Raw genomic sequence first — 19,712 nt, forward strand, 5'->3', positions numbered from 1 at the left:
ATATACAGAAATCTGATATTTTTTCACCCATTGTCTTGGCAAATATGTTCCTGCCAAAAGCGAAAACCATGCAACATGCATATCGCATCATTTGCAAGGTGTGGGTTTAAATTGTATCACATGTTTAGGATGGCCAGTGGGAGTTCTCCTTACAGGTACAGAGTAGAAAATTTGGTAGAAAGTATGATGTGGGCGAGATGGAATAATAAATCTCATTTTGAACACAAAAACAGTAACCACCGGGCATTTTGTGGATGAAAAGCTATGTTTCCAGAAATTCAAAATTCTTCAAAATTTCCCTTCCTAAAATTAGAGCACAGGGATTATTCAATGGCGGAGATTATTTGTACATATAAGGCATCTTGCAAGGGTCGTTCTTCACGATATAAGAAGAGAGGGTACGGCAAACAGTGACAGACAAATCTCAAAAAGAGACAGTCTGAATATGCGGTTACGAGTGCAATGTTTAAGTTGAAAGCTACAGCAAAAGCAAGAAGGTTAAAATTTATGGGTTTGTTAGGATATCCATGGATAGCTCACGCATGTTTTTGAATGGAATTTCAACTTTTGTAGGAGAAATAGCATTGTGCAATGTCTCCCAGCCATTTATGAAGAAAACACTGTGAATTTCCACAGATTTATTAACTGTTGGCACCAGGGAAATTCATATGTACTCTTGCAAATTGCTAATGCACACCAGACTTATTTTTGGTATTTTACAGTAGTATAGACAGATTTCAATATTCATATTTAACAAGACTATACAATTACCAACTAAAAAAAGGCTTCAAAATTTCCCTTCCTAAAACTGGAGCATGGGGATTATTCAATGGCAGAAAATTATTTGCATATATAAGGTAACTTGCAGGGGTTACTACTCATGTTAGCAGATGAGAGGGTATGACAAACAGTGACAGACAAATCCTCAATATGGCCTTCACATCCGCTTTGGGTACAAACCAGCATAACAGAGGCCAGGGAAAGCTTTGTAAGAACTAAGGCTGAAACCGAATGACCATCAGAGAACATCACAGCAAAACAGTGTAACCTTTACTACGGTGGTTACACCAAACAAGTACTAAACACAATAAAGGAGGCAAGTAAGAGCAACTACACACTATCAGAAAACACTATACACTCAGAGAAACATCAGCTGGCCTACGCGGATCTCAGCCAACAACAACATAATACGAAATATCAGTAGGGCCAACTAGTGGATAATAAACCAGGAAAGTGGAAACAGGCAGGACCTACCGAGAGCATGGACATGGCTTAGATTGCAGATTCCGAAATAAATCGCCGTGATCTTAAATTTGAAAAAACAGAACCCAAGGAATAGCTACCGTAGTTTGTAACCATATGGAGCAAGGGATGACCTGGACATCTTTAAAAATATTAATGATGGAAATTGACAGATCATGGTGAACTAATAGAAGTTGCACTTTCAAAACAATATCGCGAACTACAGTCAATACATTATGTACGTTGGTGTACTTCATGCTTATTAAGATGTACAATGAAGGACTTGAACAATGAAGTGGCTAGATATTAGGCAGGAAATGTTTAATTTTTCTTGTACCCACAGTTTTAGTATGATGATTTGTCTTTTTAATTATAATTAATGACGATGATTAAAGGAGCCTAACATCTAGGAAATCAGTCATTACTTATGTAGTTAAATAATGCAAAGGAACAAACAAGTACCAAATCAAGTTGTTGCGTTGTAACGTGCAAATGATAACTATGTCTTTCTTACAACACTTTATTACTACATAAAAAACAAAAGGGGAATCTACAAGCGTAAAACTCCTCTGTCCGGTATGTGTCATTTGCTTATACATTCAAACCTCAACATCCTCCCCACCCTGGTCGATTTCGAGAGGAATCACCAGTTGCACCGGTCGGCTGATTCTTGAACCATCCGGCAGACACAGGATGGCTGTCCTCACTCGGCCGTCTCTCCCCTGAAGGACTTCGTCGACTTGGGCTTTTTCCACATATGGCTAGGCAGGACGTCTTCTTGTAAGAGGGCAACATCTCCTACTCGAAGTCTCGGATGTTTGCCGGTTGGAGACTTGACCTCATGGTAGTTCCGCAGCTGAAGGAGGTATTCCTTTTTCCACCTTCGCCAAAAGTCTTCAACCATTTTCATCTTCGTGCGAAATTCCCTTGTAAGGTCTTTCTTATTTACTGGCTCAGGTCCAACTGGAATTGTCGAGAGTTTCTCGCCGTTGAGGAAATGTGAGGGTGTTAACACTTCAGAGTTACTTTCGTCTTGAACAATGGGATGTGAATTCAGAGTGGCTTCAATGCTGATTAGAATTGTGCGGAGACCCTCTTCATCGATCTGTGAACGACCTAGAACCTTTCTAAGGCAGCGCTTAGTGGAGCCAATCATTCTCTCCCACCATCCTCCCCACCAAGCCGCCCGTGGAGGTATAAACTTCCACGTAACATTGTGATGTGCCATATATTCAAGAGTCTTCGAACTGCTGAGCACGTCTGAGAGTCGGAGTTCTCTGTTAGCTGCTTGGAATGTTTGAGCATTGTCGGTGTATATAGTGTGTGGGACACCTCGTCGTCCTACGAAGCATTGGAAACCATTAAGAATCTGTCGGTAGTTAAGTCCGTTGAGAGTTCCAGGTGTATAGCTCTCACGGTTGCACACGTGAACAGAACGATGTAAACCTTCTTGGTCGTGTTATCTGACTTGACATAGAGTGGGCCTGCGAAGTCGTCCATAAAGGTACAACCATCCAGGACTGCTGCTGCAGTGGGATATTTCTCCTGATGCAATGTAACCAGTTCTCGTAGAGTAGCGGACAGAAGGAATGGGCTGCAGGTAAGTCCAAACGGTAATCGAGTGAAGCGATACGTTATGACGTCTCTAGTGGTCTGGTACGTGCCGTCAGTGGTAGTTTGGACTCGGTACCACAGAAATCTTGTGAGATCTCTGTCGTTTTCATCTGGGGATAGCTGTAGAAAGGCTTGACTTCCATCGCAGACAATGGTACTTGGACGCATTCGAAAACGGAGCAATGTCGCTAGAATTTCAGGCAGCAGATTTGGTCCCATCTCTAGGGCATCATTTAATGCTGGTTGGCCTTGTTCATGAGAAGAGGCATCAAACACGATCCTCCATTTTATGCCCTTTCTCTTTTGCTTCTTCACAGAGTGATGTGGTAGGTAGAAGACACTTCCGGGAGTCTCATACGTTGGAGCTATTTCCACTTGTCCCTTCTCTATGTAGTCCAACATATGCGTGTGGTACATAGTTTGGAAGTCCGCATCTTGATCCATTTGTTTCTCAAGGCTCTGAAATCTTTTCTCAGCTGTTGACCGGTTATCAGACAAGACGATGTCCTTTTTTCATGGAAGTGATACAACTCTTCTTCCGTCTATGATCCGGTGTGTCTCATGAAATTTGTGAAGAATAGCGGCATCCGTATCGTTCAGTGTCCTGTTTTGTGTATCGCGAATGCCAATTGTTTCCAGATCCCAGAATCTTCGCATGGTTTCTGCAGATATTTCACTATTAGTGACTGAGACGTGGTGCGTCGTAACCTGATTTACTGAAGCTCCAGACCGGTTTCCCGTTAGTACCCAGCCGAAGATTGTAGGAAGCAGTACGAGGGAAGGCGTGATTGACATCGGTTGTTCCAGTTTTACAATTTTCCAATAATGGTCCGCGCCGATTAGTATTTCAATAGGTGGTTCTTCGTTGTCAATTTGCGGGTCTGCGAGTGTCAGGTTCGGGAAATCCTGGGGGACACTTGGGTGAGAGGAATAGGTATTCTGACTTTCGAAGGCCGTGCGTGTTACAATTGTCTTTGTTGAAAATCCAATCATGTCAAACTGTATAAGTCGGCGTGGCTTTGTAATGCTCGATGTCGCTTCGAAGGTTGTCACTGCAAGTTCTCGACTACCAGTCACGCGTAGTTGAAGAGCATCCACCAAAGACTTGGCTATAAAGCTGGACTGGCTTCCGGCGTCTAACAGACATCTTGTTAGTTTAGATATTCCTGTCGGTCCTGTGATCCAAACACGAGCAGTTTGAAGAAAGGAAAAATTTGATGTGTTAACTTCTATTTTACTGACAGACGTGGGTTGAGAGTTCGCGTTACAGATTGATACGTGATGAAGTTGCTTACATTTTGCGCATGGCACTGGCGGACGCTGTGGCCCCTATTTAGGCAGAGGAAACATCTTTTTGAAAGTTTTAGCTTGTCTATTCTGTCCTGAAGGTTAGCGATTTCTTTACATCCTTGCGCCCAGTGGCCTCTACTTTCACAAAAGGCACAAAAGGGGGTTACTGTCGTCTTTCTTTTCATCTTAGATTTTTCTGCTCCCGTAGTAACTTGAAGAGTAGCCGCTGTTGGTGTGTAGGGTGATGGAGGTGGCGTGCTAAATTCTCCTCGTATCTTCTGAGATTTTAGTGCTGCTTCTACCTCTTCATTTAGGAATTCCATTAATGTCATCAAATGACCTTCTGGGATATTTTCGCGTTTGGCGTGGATCAACCAACGTCTACAGATCTCAGCTGAAAATGCTCTTAGGATTTTTGGCGCCAGCACGCGACCATACAGGTTTACATCTTCCCCTAGAGCCTTGAAGGCTTGAACTCTTCGGTGGCATTCCACGTATGTTATATTTAGTTCTTCAGGGGTCTCCGAGAAAGCGGGCTTTAAATTCTCCAGGAAGTCCAGGTGGGCCTGGATTATTCTGTTCTTGTCTCCGTAGTGTGCTACCAGTATTGTCTTCGTTTGTTCGTAGGTATCTGCGCGCACTGCAATGCCATCTACGAGTCGCTTTGGCTCCCCTTCGAGATACCCTCACAGGAACACGTGCTTGTTTATGTCGGATATTGATGGGTTCTTGTCGACCGAGGACTGGAACTGCTCCCAGAACGTAGACCAAGTCTCTATGTCACCAGAGAACGGTTCGAGCCTGATCGTTGGTAGTTTTACTCCTTGAATATTCGTGGGATGAACGTCCGAACAGGGTGTAGAAGACACGCTAGTTTGTTCTTTCTTATTTCCGAGAAGGCTATTAGCCTTCTGAATAGCGCGCTTTGAGGTATCTATATATTCTTCACAAGTGCATGCGTCTGCTTCATAATCTTCATCTTGTAACAGGTCATGTATAGAGTTATCTAAGGCTATTAACTGTTGCAATGTATCTTGAAGACGATCATGGATGTGTTGAATCTCACTGAGGTCTGTAGAGTCATTACAGCCTTTTAAAAATGTGAGGAAGCGTGTAGCATTATTGCACTGAGTTGTTCTCTTCCGTGTAAGCTTCTTAAGCTGCTGTTCATTGTCAGTCATTGTGAATGGATTGCCGGTCAAGTAGAAGTGAGGTAATTTATTGCTCTTCCAAGTAGGTATGCGACTCAGGGGTGGGGCTGGGTCAGTTTTGATGTGTAGTATGTCGAAGACGTAAAGATAGCGCAGTATGCAGTGTTCTGACTCTAGTAGGTGCTGACAGATGGCAGCACTAGTCACGTACTTAATCGTGGAGACACCTAGAAGGCGGCAGATGGCGTTTCTATAGCTATTCAAAATGGCTACTCGTGCACAATGAGAAAATCATGCGTGCATGCTCACAATAATTTCGACTCAATCCATGCAGTAGTTGCGAATTCCTTTGCTAGCATGCTCTGTTAAGCAAACGATTCTTAATATATTTCACAGAATGAATGAATAAATAATGTACTTATCAAGCGTGTATCAGGTATTACTGGCTGGAGTCTCGTGTCTTATTTAATGTAATCTGCACTTCACTTCACTTTCCACTTCGTATCTTCGTCTAAGAATGTTCAAAGAACGTCGTCTCATGATGCAGTGATACGTAATTTGAACCGTGAGCGAGTTTTCGGCACCAATATGTTGCGTTGTAACGTGCAAATGATAACTATGTCTTTCTTACAACATTTTATTACTACATAAAAAACAAAAGGGGAATCTACAAGCGTAAAACTCCACTTAGTTACTAGTCTGTCCGGTATGTGTCATTTGCTTATACATTCAAACCACAACACAAGTCATACAGAGAGATAGGAACAAGGAAAGGAAAACAGTACGACAAACATAATGTGTGCGACGAGGGGACATAGAAAGTCAGAGTTTGTATTCAGTTAGGTAGGAAACCTAAGGGGATACAGTAATGTTTATCAGTGAGAAGTTGTGTGTGAAGCTGGGAAGTAAAAACAAGCTCATCAGGGACTGAGAAGAACCGCGATCGATGATGAGAGAACCCATCTATGTTGAGACGGTAGTGTATGAAGAAGTGTCCTTTTGTGCTTTATCTTTACAGAAATTTCAACTGAGCCAGTGCCCACAATTAAAGACAATTCTTATTTCCACATTAATGATATTTTCAATGTTAGCGAATGAAAGGATTATAATTCAAAATCCATGATTTTTCAGGAGAAAGGTTTAAAGTTTTAGCAGTTTACATCACTGCATCTCAAAAATACACTTTTTACACATTTTTTATGAAAACTGATGTGCACATAGTTCTTACATCATTTATTATAATCTGGAAAAGAGTTACAACTCAAAATAACCCTTTCAAATTAAGCAAAACAGCTATTGTCAGAACATTGAAATCCGCTAGAAGTATTTCATGGCATGAATAGTTTTTGTCATAACACTTCTGGAGGTTGTAAAGGTCGAAATGATCTCTACATTGATGGTAAAACCTTAAAAATGCAATTTTTAAAAATCGTAACCCTTTCGTTCTCAGCCATAAAAAATGTTATTTAAAATTTGCATAAAACTATTTTTTTTATTTTATGAAGTCTTTAGAAACTAATTTCATATCAAACACTGTGCTTGTTATTAATGTTGGTAGAGAAATACTCAAGATTAACTTTGATTAAATTAGACATATGTCTAAATGTCTTCATCAACAGGTAAAATAAAGGACCATGATAAATTATAATTCTTGCCTGGCGCATCCACGTTGCGGGGGTGGGTATCTTCTACATCAGTAGGCCGGTGTGAAAAGAGCTAAGTTCAGGCAGGGACCCAGTCACACGAGGTATAACATGGAACCCATGCCCAGGGTTACGGGTGAAGACCTTAACAGCAGCTTAGGCAGAGAAGGAGACCTTCGGAATGGCGAAGATTGTGGATGAGGCAACTCATCCTCTCTGGGGAAAATTAGAAGAGGAAACCACTGCCTTGTGGAGAAGAGGGATCTTCAAAAGCTAAGGGAGTAAACCCCAAAAGAAAATCCTCAGATGCGTTAGGCTTAGCAGGTCAGCAGATGAGTAAATTTGTACTTGTTTTCAACTACAATACAAGCCTCAGATGGAAGTTTAAAAATGGAAATGGAATTGACAAATCTCTGACTACAGTTGCATAGTATGATGGTAATCCTGATGTTCATGCAAGTGTTAGATCAGAGAACAAAACCCGATTTGAAACAAGAACAATAAATATTTTAACAATGAATGGGAAGGAAAATTAATTGATTGACCTAATGGAGAGACGAAAACTCAACATCCTGGGATTAAGTGAAGTAAAATGGAAAGGGAAAGGAATGAAGAAACTAAGAAAGGGGTACATCTTGTATTGGATGGGTAAAAGTAAAGAGAAAAGAAATGGAGTGAGATTTGTAGTGAATCAGAATGTTGAACCAATAGCTAAAGTTGAGTATGTAAATACACATACATGTACACAAGGAACTACTGAAGATAATACAGTGTATGCTCCACAGACAGGATGTAGCGTGGAAGAAAAGGAAGAGTTCCTCAATGAACTGGAAACGCATATTGTTGGAAATGGGATCATGATAATGGGAGATCTGAATGCTCATGTGGGAATTGATAGAATGGGATATGAGAATGTTCTGGGCCCACTTGGGTATGGTGATAGAAATAACGATGGAGAGAAACTGTTGGACTATTGTATCAGAAATAACCTGATAATAAAGAAGACATGGTTTATGAAGAGGAATAGCCATAAGATCAGCCAATATATTTGGGATGGACAGTATGGAACACTCATCGATTTTATAATAACAGTCCGAGAATGGGAAAGATACGTCATGAATACGAATACGAAGATAATCCCTAGTGAAAGTATGGAAGGTGATCATAGATTTTTGATTGTGGAATTAAAACAAGTAAAATTCCCTAAAATTGTATTGAAGAAGAAACCAAAGATCAGGATTTGGGAGTTGGAGGAGGGGGACAAAAGAATGGCATTCCAAGATTGTATAAAAAGGAGGTTACCTAACATGGAAATACGAAGAGGAGAAGAAGAGTGGGACAATTTAAGACAGACATTTGTGGAAGCAGCAATTGAGGTATGCAGAAAAACAAAAGCAAAAGTTAAGGGAAAGGAGACATGGTGGTGGACAGACAAAATAAGAACAGAAGTAAAAGAAAGGAACAATGTGAAGAAAGCAATGGATAAGGAAAAGCAAAAAACGTATCAGAGGGATGAGAATAAGATAGAAAGGTTACACATGGAATACAAAAGATTGAAACTACAAGTAAAGAGGAGTATCAAGGAAGAAAAGGAGAAATGTTGGGAAGAGTTTACCAACAAAATTGAGCAAAATAGTCGAGGAAATCAGAAACTATTATACAGAGTAATAAAATCGAAAAGAATAAATCAAGAAAAATCAAAGCATTAGAGAAGGAACATGACGAAAAGGGTCTTCAGAAGGTGATGGCAAAGTATTTTGAAACACTTTATAATGAGGATGACTGCTCGGAGGAAGAAGGAGATAAGAAAATGGAAAGAATAGATGGAGAAAAAGAAGAGAACCTGATAACACGGTTGGAACTTGAAAGGGCAGTGAAAGCAATGACCAAAGTTAAAGCAAGTGGAAAAGACGAATTCAATGCTGATATGATTAAGGCAGCACGGAGCATTGGACTACAGTGGCTATACAGAGCCCTCAATGCCATATAGAAGAATAAAAGGGTACCTGAAGATTGGCAACAAGGAAGCACTGTACCACTGTTCAAAAAAGGAAATAGGAAGAAATGTGAAAATTATAGAGGTATAACTCTATTACCACATGGGTTAAAAATAATGGAGAAAGTCATAGACAAAAGACTGAGGGATATAATAGAAACAAAGTTAGAGGAAGAACAATATGGCTTTAGACTGAATAGATCAACAATAGACTTGATATTTACAGTGCGAACAATAATGGAAAAACATCTGGAAAGGAACAAGGAAATCATCTTCGTATTTTTGGATTTGGAAAAAGTTTATGGTACAGTTAAGAGAAAACATATATGGGAATGCCTACTGAAAAGGAATGCACCAAAATCATTAATTAACAAGATAAAAGTAAGCAACGGGATCCATTCTGAGGCGGCAGCTGATGAATCACCCGAGAGCTCTCTCGTGTTGTCACCTAAATTCACTATCCATTGCAGCTCACCTAGAAGAACTACAGGCAATTTTCGAAAATAATAAGGTGCATTGTATTGGCATATCAGAAAGCTGGTTACGTGGAGATTTGCCGTCATGTGCTGTAAATCTCGACGGATACTCGCTCTTACGACATGACCGTACTGACAGACGAGGTGGTGGAGTAGCCTTTTACTACAGGAATGATTTAAAATGCAAGATTATCTGCACCTCAGACCCAAGCCTTCCCCTGCGACCTGAGTATATGTTTGTTGAACTCGACTGTAATAAGAAAATATTAATAGGAATTGTATATAAGCCACCTAATATTAGACAAATGGGGGAATTCGAAGCAGCTTTAACTGATCTTATCTCGGTCTACGAAGATGTCATAGTCATGGGGGATTTTAATACTGACTTGTTAAAACAAACTAGTGAATCGGATAAGTTGTGTCACATATTCCATGCTCTGAACATGGAAATCCTACCACTTAAAGCTACGAATCATGTCTACTACCCTGACCACTCGACTCACACTTTAATTGACCTTATAATTTCAAATCAACCCCAGAAAGTCGTTAAGCACGGACAGATCCCTGCTCCTGGGATTTCAACTCACGACTTATTGTACTTATGTTACTCTATCCGAGGACCGAAGTATAAAGCACGCTACGTTATTTTAAGAGACATAAAACATATTGAATTAGATGACCTACGTAATGACGCATATAACTTACCGTGGGATGACATACGTAATTTTCATGACATTGACTCAAAAGTCAACAGATTCAACTCAGTGCTGAACTTGTATGACAAACATGCTCCGGAGAGGCAGGTAAGATTTACCCGCCCCCCTTCTCCCTGGCTGACGACCGAGATAAGATCTGTTATGGCCAGCCATGACCGTTGGTACAGACAATTCAGACGAACACGTGACAAATATGACTTTGAGCAATACAGGATACTTAGAAACAAAGTTAAACAGCTAATTAGAAACAGTAAATGCCGCTACTTTCAACAATTAGCTGGAAATAATAATTTAAACCAAACCTGGAAGAAGTTACGATCTCTGGGCATAGGCAAAGCCGTAGAAGAGCACATTCCCACCATATCTCTAGATACCTTAAATGATTACTTTTCTCAGCCTAAAGTCGGACCAGTTCCATTACCAGCTAATCCCACAAACTTAGCACGCTCTTCCGAGTGCGACCAGTTCTCTTTCCACACCGTTAGCGCAAATGATGTTAAACGTGTACTCTACTCTATCACTTCCGATGCGACAGGTAATGACGGTATCTCTATAAAATTAATTAAAAACATCATCGGGGCTGTACTACCAATACTGACTCACATATTCAACTACTGCCTGACCAATGGAGTATTCCCTAACGTTTGGAAAGACGCACTAATAAGGCCTATCCCGAAAAACAATACCTTGGATTCTCCATCAGATTACCGCCCTGTGTCCATCCTGCCACCCCTCGCAAAAGCACTAGAACGTCTGATTCATGCACAAATCACTGTATACCTGACCCAAAATTCCCTCCTTGACCCTTTTCAATCCGGCTTTAAAAAAGGACATAGTACCGCGACAGCATTACTGCAAGTTACGGACGACATCAGACAAGCGATAGACCAACGATATGTGACTGTAGCAACACTACTAGACCTAAGCAGCGCCTTTGACACAGTTAGCCCTGGGTTACTATTGCTGAAACTCTGTAGTCTCAACTTTAATATGACATCTCTTATTTTTTTTAGCTCTTACCTCACTGACCGTCGGCAACGAGTATCAGTAGGAACAATGTACTCAGGATGGCACAACAAATCAATAGGTGTCCCGCAGGGGTCGGTTTTGGGCCCACTTCTATTTGTTGTTAGTGTGAACGACATAGGGGACGCATTGAAATATAGCAAGTACCATATCTATGCAGATGATCTTCAGATTTATTATCACTCATATCCACAAGACATAGATGCAGCCATTGACAGAGTACATTTTGACTTACGACGACTGAATGACTATGCAAAAAATAACAGCTTGTTAATAAATCCTAACAAAACTCAGGCTATTATATTTGGTACCAAAATAAACCTCAACTTGTTAAAAAGTAGACATGTACCCCCAATTATTTTAAATAACATTGTCGTGCCCTATTGTACGTCAGTGAGAAACTTAGGCGTTATAATGACTGAGACCCTCAACTGGACTGAACAAGTGACAAATACATGCCGTAAAGTGCAGAAATCCCTTTTTCCTCTCAAACGCTACTCTACTATATTTCCAAAAAATCTTAAAATACAACTGGTAAAATCCCTAATCTTACCAATTCTAGACTACTGCGACACTGTACTTACGGACATATCTCAAGACAGTAACAAGATGCTTGAACGGAGTTTAAACACCTGTATTCGATTCATATTTAAGCTGCGATATGGTTCTCACATTTCACCTTATTACAGGGAGTTGTCATGGCTTCGTGTTCATGAGCGTCGCAGTCTCCACATGTTGTCTCTTCTGCATGGAGTTCTAAACACAGGTGTACCGAATTATCTCTCTTCAAAATTTAATTACCTCTCCTCCTATCATAACCACGATACACGATCTGGCTCCTGTTTAACAATATCTCTCAGTCACTCCAGGACCTACAACCGCTCCTTTGTAGTCACTGCCGCGAGGCTGTGGAATACCCTACCTGCTACCATTAGGGATTTGCGTTCTCGTAGGAGATTTAAGACGGATTGCCGAAATCACTTTCTGAATACCTCTAGCTGACTTTCGATGTGTGTAGTGTGAATGAGTGCGTGAATGAGCATATATTCATAAAAATTAGAAATATATTTGCTAGTTATAGGTTTTTTTTTCTTCTGTGTTTCCGTCTCTTATTATCACTAGTGTTAGTTTTATATTTATCATCATGTACACTTAGATTGTAGTGTTGTCCATTCTATAATAGTTTTTTTTATTACAATCTCAAATTTTCTATTAGTACCATATTATTTTAAAAGATCTGTTTATTTAAATATTATATGTACGTTACTCATTTTAAATATTGTGGTTAAGTGTAAGAGAGGGCCTTGAGCCCTAACTTCGCCACGAATAAAGACGAATTACTTACTTACTTACTTACTTGTATCATGAGAGTAAAAGCAGTGTACAAGTGGGAAGTGGTGACTAAACCATTTTATACAAAAAAAAAAAAAGTCTCAAGCAAGGAAGTGCACTGTCACCATTATTGTTTATTACATTGATGGATGAAATCATAAAACGTGTAAAACAGAGCATCAGTAGTGATGAAGTGAATGCTTTGGTATTTGCAGATGACGTGGTGATTTGGGAAAGGGAGAAAAGGAAGTACAAAAGAGACTGGACATTTGGAATGAAAATCTGAAGGAGTTTGGAATGGTAAGTAGTGAAAAGAAAACTTATAGTATCTGGGTAGCATTATTAATGGAAGTAATGAAACCAACCATGAAATTAATAACACACTAAGTAAAGGTACAACATTTTATCATCAAGTCAGAGAGCTTTTATGGGATGACAAAGTACCCAAGAGAACGAAAGTAACATTATATAAACAGTATTTCATACCAATTGTAACATACGGACTAGAAATGCTGGTAACTAATAAGAGACAAGATAGTAAGATCCAAGCAGTAGAAATGAAATTTTTAAGAACATCGGTTAAAAAGACAAGAAGAGATAGAATTCAAAATATTAAAATCAGAGAAGAGCTAAATATAGAACTGTTAGTACAGAACATACAAAAAGCAAGACTGAGATGGTTCGGACATGTAAAAAAGAATGGGAAAGGAACGGGTAGCAAGAAGGGAACTGGAAAGAGAAGTTAAGGGAAAGAGACCAGTTGGAAGACCGAGAAGAAGGTAGATGGATCAGATTTGGAAGGACATTAGAGAAGCTAGATTGGATGTGGCAAGAGTAATGGAGCAGGAAAAGTGGAAGGACATAAAGGAATGGAAGAGGCTTGTTAACCACACCCAGGCAACTGGAGTGGGACAATGATGATGATAATGATGAGTGGCACTGTTACTGGCTACTTACCAAGGTGGACACAGTTTGATTTCCAGCTAATGCATGTGAGGTTTCTAATACAAAAACTTGTTCTGTGGTTTGGATTTTTAAAAATCTAAACTGCAAACTTTCTTGCTTTCTTTTAATGGACAAAATGACAGCAAATGGGGCCATCAACTTCACTTCCCATAACCATAAAGTTATAGTCCTATATGTCCATTACTATGCCAACTGTTCTATATGGGTGAAAACTAGGAAGATGTCAGCAAAGTCAACTCACAAGTTCAGTGTCTTTCATCAATGATGTCTCAGATGAATTCTCAAAAATAAGCTACCAGGATCACATTATGAATAAAGAAATCCAGCAGAGAAGTGGTCTACATAGCTTGCACAAACTTGTTGCCGAAGGAAGACTGCAATTTGCAAGTCATGTTACTCAGATGGACAATGAAAAAATTCCAAGAAAGGCACTAATGTAGATACCTTCAGGCATACACAGATAAAGGCCATGAGACACACAACACCAAAAGTTTGCAAAAAATCTTTCACGGACTGGTGTCCACTGAGAGGAAGAGGCAGAAAACCTGATGGCAGACAATATTTGCCGGAGGAATCTTGTTATCCAACATGCTACTGAGTATGGAGTGGGCGGTCAGGCAGGCGAGGGATGGAGGGAAGGAGTGAGTTTCTTATTATAACACTTCTCAAGTTGTCTCATTCAAAAATCAAGATAATAAGAAACTAAAAATATTATACCATTTGAGAAACAATGACTAAAATTTCATAATAAGGAATAACACTTGCTTTCTTTCCGTGAAACTGGTAGAACGCTAAGTATTCGACAACCAACTTCATAGAAAACCTAAGCATCAGTGAAGTAGCATGAGGAGTGAGGTGGTTCAGTGTTGTTTTCCTCACCACGCCAGAAGGTGCTATTACTTATAAGTCTGCCAAGTCCACTGAAATGTTTACACAATATCGATCCTGTAAGTGACATCTTGACACCATTCATCACAGGAACTGATATCACTCATACTTCAGCAATACAAAATAATTATATTCTTACCTTACTTTCTTCAGGGTCTGAAGCCTTTTCTGGCTTCTTTCTAGCTCAAGACGTTTCTTTTCTATTTTACTGTCCAAACTTGCTTCAGAAACAGTGACATTCTCCATCTGCTGTTTCAGGTTGATAGTTTCTTTCTGTAATTTCTCCATTCCTTTCCTCACAATAGTTTCAACTTCTGCAATTTCCAAAGGATTGTTCACTGCTTCCTTACGAATTTCCTTAAAAAAAAAAAAAAAAAAAAAAAAAAAAAAAAAAAAAAAACATTCAGATACAAAATGTAATTGTACACTTAACTAACATGGCCATTTATCCCCTGTTAAGGGGAAGCATAGATTGTTGCTGCTGCCCCTCGCAAAAGACTGAAAGGTTTTATTGTTTTAAGAAGAAATACAGCTAGGGAACCATAACACTAATCAGAGGGAGAAAACTGAAGGAATCCGACACTTCGAAAAATGAAGATATCGGCCAAAGAAAGGCGAGGGCCACGAAGGGCGTGAAAATGAAAGATTCCTAGTCCTCGAATGTTCCAATAGTGTTGGGGTCTGAAAAGAACAAGAGCTGACCAAGGGAGGTCGGATAGGATAGATGAAAGTGAGGAGCCGGGCACAAGTACATGGAAGAAATGCCAGGACTCAGCTAAGGGCCCCATAGTCGCCAACCAACGCTCCCAAGTTGAGAGCCTGTGGGGCCTCTTTAAGTCGCCTCTTACGACAGGCAGGGGATACCGTGGGTGTTATTCTACCGCCCCCACCCACAGAGGGATCAAAAGACTGAAAAGGCTTGAATGAAAACCTGAAAAAACCCTCATGATATACCAAAAGAGGAAGAGAAATAGGCCCAACCCTCCAAAAAATGAAGGTGCCTGCAAAAGGAAGGAAGTGGACCGGAAAGATATTAAAATGAGATTCTTACGCCTCATGAACCATTTGTTCATGGGTTAGAAGAAGGCGAGAGTTGACCAAGGGAACTTGAATATGAAATATGAACATGAAGAGCCTGGCACAAGCAAGTGAAAACAATGCCAGACTCGGTTAGAGGTCCTGTGTATGCTCTTCCTCACAGGCAAATTTACAGCTCCTGAAGAATATTACAGAATATTCAAACATATTTCATCTTGCTCATCCATCGAACCTAGCACTTATCTGTTAAATTAATAACACAGTAATAATCGTGTGGAAGATATTTCAATCTGATGCAATTTTGGTTACCTGCATGTCAGTTTAGATGTTCTACTTCTGAAACATTCAAAGGGTTGTTCACTGCTTTTTTTTTTTTTTTTTTTTTTTAAAGAATTTCTTAAAAACACAAGCAATCTTCAGATACAAAACATAATTTTATATTTTTTTTAAACCTGCATAGCCATTCATTAGAACAGCAACATCTACCAGGTGGCACAGAAAATAGAACTCTGTTGGGTGACCTAAGGCTGAGTTTTAATTAATTTGTCAGGTAAACACCAGAAAACTTAAACATGCTAATATCTAAAACATGAGGTTCTGTATCTTGGGATCAGAAAGCCAACACCTTACCACTGATCTGCTAAGGGAGCTATTTCATTTTAAAAGGTTTAGGCAGCTAGAAATATTGCGTCATCCTTCCAGCGGACCAGGCAGGATTTGTATAAATGACATGCCTCCATCTGATTCTGTCTATATCAACTTCCTTTCTCATTACATTCTCCAATACCTCTCCCTTTTTTGTTAAAACTTCTTTAAAATGGTCCAACTACCTCCTTCTCAGATATCTGACTAGGCTTTCTCCAGGCATCATCCCCTCTACATACTCCCTGGGAATCTGCATCTCCTGCATTTTTAGTCATGCAGCTCTCAGTTTTTCCTCCATTGTCGAGTTCATCTGCATATCTCTTCTGATGTAATCATTCTGTCCCTAATCATCTTCTGCATAACTTTATTTCATATGCCTGTAATTTATTTACCGACAACAAACAGAAGAACCCTTGGATAGTTTGGTTCGCACAGCTCGCTTCGGTTCATCCCGATCTTCCCCGAGGAATGTGCGGCTGGCTGACTGGCTGTCATACTGTAAGCAGCTGCAATCAGGCTCGTCGACTGAGGTTATTCTTTCATTAATGCCGGAAATGCAATGCAGTTAAAAGAACGAAAGTATTACGTATGGAATTAAATGGAAGTATTTACAATTCCCAAGCTGTAAACCATACTTTTAAAAATACTGTTTCAATAAGTGTACACACAGAGGACATAATATGAACACGAAATAATGCATGCAAAACGCTCGCTTATGAAGGTTAAGGATTGAGTCATAAGAGGCAGGGTAACATACCTAACATTCTCGTATCTCATCTGCCATCTCACTATCAACTTCCCAATTACTGCTTTCATTCTCGAGCTCTGATTCATATTCAGATGGGCTGCCATCGTTCACATAAATAATGAAGCTATCAATGGCGTCGTCAATGAGGGCATCTTTGGACCAGTACAGTCAAGTATCTTTTCCAATTTTAACATATGCTTCAGTTTGTTCAATGTAGGTACAGTTTTTTTACTCGCATAAAATTCACTTACTTTCCCACGTATCACACCCTACGTGAAGTGTCTGTTTCGATCCTTTTTTATGGACCGTTTTCTTGCCATCAGGTGTAGAAAATTGCAGACGACCGTTGGCCATAGACATCTTCCCTTCCGCTAATATACGCTTCATTAGTGACTCTGAAACACCCGTTGCTTCTCTTGTTGAAGCCACAACATTATAATTCAGTTTATGAATGGTTTTCTGTTCTCGTAGGTGAGCAGCTACATTATAGACTATTTCTATAGCTTGTCCCTTTAAAGGCCGTCCAGATTTGCTACCAGACTTCGAAGTAGAAGCCATACCTACACTCAAATGACACCATAACTATAACTAGAATAACAACATGCTACACAACACTATATACATAAAAGCATTTACCAATACAGTACATGCTACATGAGAAGAGATTATAGGATATTAGAATCATTCCGTATTGACGGTTTTCACTTTACAAAGGTGAAAAATGAGAGTATCCTCCTAATTCAATACAATAAATATTCCGTCATTAGACGGAGTAAACAAACTCAAACATGTTTCGGCTCGTTTGAGCCATCTTCAGTGAAAAATGAGGGGAGATTTGAAATAATTTACATAATATAAGCTGAAAAAATGCTAAAAAACATAATGAAGGAGCAAATGAAAAAACAAACAAAAGAGAGCCTAGACGGAAACAAAATTAGCACAAATATACAATATTTACATCAATATGCGGAGCAAAAAACAACTCACTGCGACAAAATTCAGTGAAAAGGTGTTACTTTAAAATAATAATTGAAACTAAGAATTGTGTTAACCTAAGAAAACAAAGGAATGAAAAATTTTATATCGCGGCCCTTCCGACCCTTTATAATAAGGCAGCCAACATTATGAAACAATAATCAAGAAAGGGACCGCTAGATTGAGAAGATTTTGAGAATGCTGTTGTTTCTAAAGCTTTAAATTTCATTGGTGTTTTTTCGCAGTGAGTTGTTTTTTGCTCCGCATATTGATGTAAATATTGTATATTTGTGCTAATTTTGTTTCCGTCTAGGCTCTCTTTTGTTTGTTTTTTCATTTGCCCCTTCATTATGTTTTTTAGCGTTTTTTCAACTTATATTATGTAAATTATTTCAAATCTCCCCTCATTTTTCACTGAAGATGGCTCAAACGAGCCAAAACATGTTTGAGTTTGTTTACTCCGTCTAATGACGGAATCTTTATTGTACTGAATTAGGAGGATACTCTCATTTTTCACCTTTGTAACGAGATTATAGGACAACAACTACAACTAAAGAAAGAAAATGTGTACAAAACTGACAAAACAACAAGAACGCATAAACGGATACAGAAGTGGCAATGAAACTCTTGTGTCACCGCGTCTTCACAGCGTACACAGCACAGTGGCCAGACAGCATGTGACCCCCTCAACCACTCCTCTACGTCGTCACACATCCACTCGAAGAGAATGTGCTGGGATGTAAGCTTTGAGCAAGTTCTTTTGATCATTGCAGGGTAATACTGATGTCTCCTGTATTTAATACATGGCTCTCCAAGGTGTATGTTAAGATTTTGGCAAAGGTATGATTTCACTGCCTTAACAGAGACTAGTTTTGGTCAGCCTTGCAGCTCTACGTTTGGGAGGCAGAGGACTTCTCCCCACCGTCAGCTGTCCTGAGAATGGTTTTCTATTCTCCTGCATTACGGCGAATACTAGGACAGATCCTTCTCTAGGCTATCCCTTCAGGATATGGAATGAAAGCTTATTAGAAAGTAAAATTTGAACATTGTCTGTTCTGCTCTTGAAGGAACTGCCTACATCCCACACTTGATAGAAGAAGTTTGATCCTTTGGACACACTTTTGTACTTTTAGTTTAACATTCCCATTATTGGAGATGACATTTCCAAGAAAGCTAAAGCTTTCCTCACATTCAATTCTCCCTCCCTCAAGTGTGAAGTTCCACTGAGTGGGTGGCTCTACTATTTTCATTGCCACTATCTTTTGCTTGCTCACAGTTAACTTATATTCTTTAACATTGGTGGTTTGTGGTTTACCATAGATGGCTGCAGTTTATTTTAAATGTATAAGTGTAAATTTAAATTCAGAAAATAAGATACAGGAAGTTTCTCTTTACAATAAAATTGTGAAATTTTTAACCTTTTCATAAGGAAGCTATTTAATTTTAATAAACGGTGTGACCTGGCCGTGCAGTTCACGTCGCACAGCTGTGAGCTTGCATTTAGGAGATAGTGGGCTGTCAGCAGCCTTAAGATGGTTTTCCATAGTTTCCCATTTTCACACCAGGCAAATGTTGGGGCTGTACCTAACTAAGGCCATGGTCGATTCCTTTCCACTCCTAGCCCTTTCCTGTCCCATCGTCGCCATCGCCATAAGACCTATCTGTGTCGGTAAGCCGTAAAGCAAATTGAAAAAGAATTTAAAAGGTTGTGTTCACCATCTCATTGTTCAATTTCCCAAACAGCGGTAGGCTTAAAGTATTTCTAATGTGGGCCTTTGAAGTTTTGTACATTTTTATCCTGTCTGCTAGATGATTTAAATTTGTCATTCCTGTTTTGCACCATTTATCCTCCCTGTCAAACAACAAGCATGGAAAACAGTGCTATGAATTGTTATTTTCACAGCCACAAATTCAATTATGTTTATCATAGAACTTCCATGTAAACTGTCTGCTTTTACTTTGTACA

At 39.5% G+C, this 19,712-nt stretch overlaps 1 protein-coding gene across 1 annotated transcript in view; it reads right to left on the reverse strand.

Moving 5' to 3' along the window:
- Cluap1 (clusterin associated protein 1) overlaps window positions 1-19,712 on the reverse strand; it is a 47,526-nt gene that overhangs the window by 10,666 nt on the left and 17,148 nt on the right. Inside the window, exon 5 of the mRNA XM_067148976.2 lies at window positions 14,480-14,697. Within this exon, the coding sequence (XP_067005077.2) occupies window positions 14,480-14,697 (218 nt within the window). The remainder of the gene's footprint in view (window positions 1-14,479; window positions 14,698-19,712) is intronic.

Source organism: Anabrus simplex, chromosome 6 (assembly GCF_040414725.1).
Source record: "Anabrus simplex isolate iqAnaSimp1 chromosome 6, ASM4041472v1, whole genome shotgun sequence".
Taxonomy (NCBI): Eukaryota; Metazoa; Arthropoda; class Insecta; order Orthoptera; family Tettigoniidae; genus Anabrus; species Anabrus simplex.